Source organism: Nematolebias whitei, chromosome 6, assembly GCF_014905685.2.
Source record: "Nematolebias whitei isolate Nwh7 chromosome 6, NemWhi1, whole genome shotgun sequence".
Lineage (NCBI taxonomy): Eukaryota > Metazoa > Chordata > Actinopteri > Cyprinodontiformes > Rivulidae > Nematolebias > Nematolebias whitei.
This window is the reverse complement of record NC_056503.1, coordinates 6,750,897-6,756,888: the sequence shown is the minus strand read 5'-3', so window position 1 is coordinate 6,756,888 and position 5,992 is coordinate 6,750,897. Positions and strand designations below refer to the sequence as shown.

Sequence of the window (5,992 nt, the reverse complement as noted above, 5' to 3'; positions counted from 1 at the left end):
AGCAGAAATAGCAGATAAATAGACTTTGATTGTAGAAAAAGAGCGACCTTTCTCTAACAAGTCCTGTAAGAATGTGAGAACATCTGTTATGGTGCTGAGGAAAGAAACAATGTTTCTCTCCTGACACCAGGCATCGAAAATACGCCATTTAAGTGTGTATAAGGTCTGTGTGGAGCCTGCTCTAGCACACTGGATAGTGTCCACCACAATACTAGGAAGACCAGAGGCTATTAATTTCTCCCTCTCAGGGGCCAGACCCACAGGTTCCAGATTTCTGGGTGGGGATGCCAAATTTGGCCGTGAGCCTGAGTTAAGAGATCTTTGCGCACAGGAAGGTGCCATGGTTCTCCTTCCAGCAGGGACATTATTTCTGCAAACCAGACTTTCTTGGTCCATCTGGGAGCTACTTTGCGCACACGGTCCAGAGTGGGCTGTATTAGTGCCACCGGTGGAAATGCGTAAAGGCGTTTTGCTGGCCAGCTGTGCGCCAGCGCGTCTGCTCAGAGAGGCGCGCTCACGTCCCATATGGAGAAAAACATAGGACAGTGCGTGTTTTCCCTGGAGGCGAACAGATCTACGTCGGCCGTGCCAAAGCGATCCCAAATCTGTTGCACCACCTCCGGGTGAAGGCGCCATTCTCTCGCCAGTGGGACACCTCTGGAGAGCGCGTCCGCTCCGTGATTCAGCACTCCCGGGACGTGAGTTGCTCTGAGTGACAACAGACGTGTGCTGCAACATAGTAACAGCTTGTATGTCAGGCGGAGGAGGGGCAGTGAACGTGTGCCTCCTTGTCTGTTTATGTGAGCGACTACACAGCTGTTGTCGCTGCGCACCAACACATGTTGACGTGGAATCAGCCCCATTTTGCTGAAATGTTTTAAAGAGAGAAAAACTACCATCATCTCCAATTGATTTATATGTAATTGGCTCTGTTTCTGAGACCAAACACCGCTGGTGTGTCTGTTTTTGCATATTCCTCCCCAGCCGAACTTTGACGCATCTGTCGTGACTAACACACGAGATAAAACCCGACCCAGGGGAACCCCTCTGTTGAGAAATGCTGGGTTTCTCCAAGGCATGAGCGCCCGCAGGCAGGATGGAGAGATCCTCACCCGATTTTGCTGCGGGGGGGCTTGATTCTGTTTCATGTGGACCCAGCGTTGAAACCTCCTCATCTGTAGCAGACCGAGCGGGACTGCTGATATCATAGAGGCCATAAATCCTAAGAGGCGCTGGCAGTGCTTGATCGTTAACACACGATTGCGCTGAAAAAGAGCTAAACACTGATGGAATGCTGTTATCCTCCGCTGGGATAACCGTGCGTAATTTCTTACAGAATCCAGCTCGAGACCCAGATAACAGATCTTCTGTCTGGGGACCAGCTGACTTTTCTCTCTGTTTATCAAAAAACCCAGAGACTGCAGGTGTGACATCAGCAGAGCTGTGTGAGCTCTGGCTTGATGGGGTGAGTCTGCTAAAATTAGTAAATCGTCCAGGTAGTCTAGTGTTCGGACTCCTTGACTCCTGATCGGTGTCAATGCTGCCTCGAGGCATTTTGTAAATACTCGAGGAGCCAGAGACAGTCCGAATGGCAGGACCTGATATTCGTACGCCGTATTCTCGAATGCAAAATGCAGAAACTTTCTGTGTTTTGGTAGGATTGATATGTGAAAGTAAGCGTCTTTTAAGCGGGCCAAGGCACCTTAAGAGACTCAGCCGCTTTGCGGCACAGCTCAAACAGGGCTGGCGTGGATCCATCCGCTTCAACAGGTGCCACCGTGTTTTCTTGTGAAAACTCCTCTGCTTCCTCATCCGCACCTGCTTCATCCTCAGAGAGGCCGCCTGAGGCTGTCAGAGAGATCTCGTCCGCCAGCAACAAGTCCTACATGTCGAACTTGACCAGGTTTTCATCTGTGTCATCCATGGGAAGCAGCCCATCCATCTGCTCACCCCAGGACAATGCCGTGGTGCTGTCCTCCATCTCACCAGACTCCAGCTCTGTGGTCGGTCTGAGAGCCTCAGACAACAGCGGGTCTCTCGCTGCGGTTGAATTTCCTAACGTTTTTGTCAGGAATTCCATGCGCTTCTCCAGGGTCGATTTTCGGAGTTGGCTACAATGCGCACATGACTCCGGGTTAGCAAGTGCCGCCTTAGCATGCAACATGCCGAGACACACTAGGCAAGCTTCGTGGGTGTCCGCTTCCAAAAGAAAAAAATCCACATGCGCTTGGACACGGACGTGAACCTGGGCTTCTCGCCTTGCTAGCTTTGCTAGAGGCTTTCATTTTTCTCTTGCTCTTTTCCGGTGCCATGTTAGCGACAGAGAAGGAGAGTAAACTTCTACCGGTTAGCAAGCTAAACAGGCAGAAAGTTAGCTGTGCTGTTCTAGACTTTTCCTCCTTAGCTGTAAGGCTAAACGGGAAAGAGTGACCCAGACCCATTAGCAAGCTAAACAGGCTAGGAAAAACAGCAAGCAGAAAAGGTGATCGTTAGCTGGGCTAAACGGGCAGTAAGCAGGATCAGAACCTTGTAGTGACGCCCTAGGTAGGGAGCGAGCTCACCTCCAGTCAGGCAGTTGAGTCACATACAGGGCACCTGCAATCAGGTTAAAGCGAGGTGAAGTGCAAAAAGATTAGGGAAATGAGACCTGGCTGCATATTTATAGGCCAGGAGGGCGGGGCCTCCTGTATATGCAGCAATCTCATTTGCCTTGACAGGCGTGTTGAAAGAAACTTCTTCAGGTTGATCTCGCGAGGGCGCAATCCCCCATACTAATGTGTTGTACCTCATGTACCGACCGAAAGGGAACAGAAAAACACAGAGTGCATTTTCTTTTTTTAATTAATATTTTTATCCTATTGATTTACCAAAATCTATCTGGAAAAATCTATTAATGTTTTGCCAATCCCACTTTAATTCGGTGTTTTATGAGTAGACAACTGTTTGTTGTAGTTTGTCTTGCAGTTTTTGCATTACAGTTCATCCATACATCAATCCATTCACTTCTAGTAATCCATTGTCAGGTCACAGAAACAACAGGTCCAAGAGGACATCCCTCTTAACACTCCATCTCTCTCCTGGGACATCTAAGACTTCCAGGACAAAAAATATGTACATGTATAATCCCTCCATTCCCTGAAAACCTAAAAAAGGAGGTGCCCAGAAGCAGTCTTTTTGTTTCAAATATTTTTATTGTAAGGCTTCCTTTGAACATTGTAATAATTGACATGAAATTACTGCCTTTTACATTTTATAACCAAACATGAGCAAACTACATAAAGACTAAGAAAAAACAGACAACCAATCACAAAAAAGAATAACACCCCCCCCCTTACATAACCCCCCTAGAAAGTGTTACCTAGACAAGACTGCCGCTCGTAAGGTAACTCTAAATGTCTTTTGCTTCCATAAAAGAGATCACCGGTTTCCAGATTTTTTTTCAAAATCTTCCAGTTTGTCATTGAGAATGTACCATTTCCTCTCCAGATGAAGTGTATCAGGCAGTAATGAGATCCAGCCTTTAAAAGTTGGGGTCTCCTTCTTTTTCCAGAACAGCAGAATTAGTTTTTTTGCACAGAGGGGTCCATATGACAGAAGGTGTTGTTCTGTCCTCTTCAGTGTCTCAAATTGTTCTGACCCACCCAGAATAACCAAAATTGCATCCAGTCTGATTGTGGTTCTAAAGGCTCTGAAGAAGAATGAGAACAACACCCTCCACCCAGAAATAGTCTTAATCAGAACTTTCTAACCTGAGTGTTTTAATGTGGAGGATCAGAACACAAGATCCCTCTGGATGATGGAGCTCTTCATCCAATCTCTATGGCTGAGCCCAGCCAAGCAACAAAAGCTCCTTTCAGCTACATTCTCCTGGGATATATTTCTCTTAGTCCTAATCCAGACCTAGTGATCGTAGATGATGGTTGGAATCTCAGGTCATCTGTCCTTCTTTGTCACAACAGATTGAAGCGATGCCCTTATTACTGTGGACGGGGCTTCAATGCATCATTGCATTTCCTGTTTCATTCTTCCACCACTCATGAAGAAGACTCCCAGATACACTAACTCCCCCACTTGATGCAATAAGTTTTTTTAAGAACCTTGGTCTCAGACTTAGAGGGGCTGACTCACACTCAGCTGTGAACTGTTCCAATACATGGTTAAAGTTGTGGTTTTGAAAGTTTACAGGTGAATTGCATCATCTGAGATGAGTCTGAGGTTCTCATATGGACAGTCAAACTCCCATGACCCTCTTAGCAACCCTGCAAGGGTGAAGATCTGGTGAAATGTTCCACAATCAGAATGAATGCCCCATTATTTCTCCTGAATATAAGCTTCAGTAATCAGTTGGAGTCTCCCTTCAGTGACCCTGGAATTAACTGTTCCAAGAAAGCTGAGAAGTGTGATCTCTTGGTGGTTAGAAGAGATGTTCTGGTCCCCCTTTTTGAAGATATGGACCCCAATTTCATCCTGTCACTCTGCAGGTTTTGTCCCAGGCTTGCATGTAACCTTGAAGAGATATGTTAACTATGCAAGTCCCACAAGCCTTCAGGATCTTGGGGTAAATCTTGTCCAATCCAAAGTGCCCTAACACAGGAAAGATTTTTAACTCTGACCTCCACCAGAATAGTGGACTTGGCATCCCCAGAGTCCCCAGAATTTGTCTCTTTAAAAGTGGTCATGGTGAGGATAAAATAATTCTCAAAGTGCAAAAAAGTTGTCAGGTCATCCGGACATTTATTTATTTTTTTAGACATTTCGTCTTTCACCCCAAGGACTTCATCAGTTCGAGGAGCCACAACAAACTCAGTCCCACAAGCAGCACACTCACATAGTGGGCCAACCAGTTTGCTGGTGATAAGATGGTTTCTGGGGCCTGCCCTCTCCCCCATTGACTCCTCTGAGACAGCCTTAGCCAAAGTTGTTCAAAACATCAAATTGATGTTATTGAGCATGAACTTTGATGAAATCATCAAAGTGATTCTGCCACAGTCAGACAATATCTCCAGTCTGGGTCATCAGCTCCTAAACCAAGCACAACCAGCGATGGGTCCATCTTTCCTTTTCAAGTCACCAAACAATTTGCTTTCAATTGGCTTTCTGTATAATCTCTGAATTTCTCTCAGGACCCATTATGACAGCCACCAATGACTTTCTGGCCACAGCTTGTGGAATCTGCTTCTACAAAGCCCTGAACATAATTCACCCAAATGTCCATGTTCTATTCTTTCCCTGGTATGCAAGACAAACTCTCCTAGATGTGTGAGCTAAACATCCTACGGACAGGGACCTCTACCAAACATCCCAGTTCATTCTCACTATTTGTTCGGATTTACAAAGTCTATCCAGCAGCCTCGCCTGCCACCAGATCCATTTCACTACAGGATGGAGATAATTGACAGCTCTGCCACTCTCTTTTCCTGAGTGTCCAAGAGCTGCAGGTATGATGAAATTATTACAAAATCGATCATTAACGTTTGGCTTTCAATTGCTTGGTACCAAGTTCACTTGTTACAAGTTCACTTACAAGTACACCTTTTGCTCAAACATGGTGATCATTATGTACAGCCAGTGCCTAGTACAGGAGTCCAGTAACAAAATCCAACTCAGATGTAGATCAGGAATGCCATAGCTCCAAATCTCCTCCCTCTAGCTCTCTCTAGCTTTGGACAGTGATGGAACCCATCATTGTCCAAATGGGCATTGAAGTCCCCCAAGATGGAATTCCCAAATGGCACATCATTAAGAACACCAGCTAGTGACCTCAGTGAGGCCAGATAATCAGAATTTAAAGAAATGAGGAGGATTTCAACACTGAGGTTATCAGCCGGAGGTTTATGTGTCACATCCGATAGAAACGTTCTTTGAGCAGCTCTAGAGCTGGAAGTCCAGCCCCTCTCTAGGAGTTAGGTACTACAGCCAAAGCTGTGCGTAGGGGTGAGTCTAACTGTATCTTGTTGGTATTACTCAACTTTACACACAAGCTCCAACTTTT

The 5,992-nt window shown here is 45.9% G+C and overlaps 1 protein-coding gene across 1 annotated transcript; it reads right to left on the bottom strand.

Moving 5' to 3' along the window:
- Nucleotides 1-230: 230 nt before the first annotated feature.
- On the bottom strand, nucleotides 231-2,080 carry LOC119411504. The gene is given in 2 exon segments (XM_037678453.1): nucleotides 231-1,681; nucleotides 1,951-2,080. Coding segments are annotated over 2 exon segments (1,581 nt in total).
- Nucleotides 2,081-5,992: the final 3,912 nt, after the last annotated feature.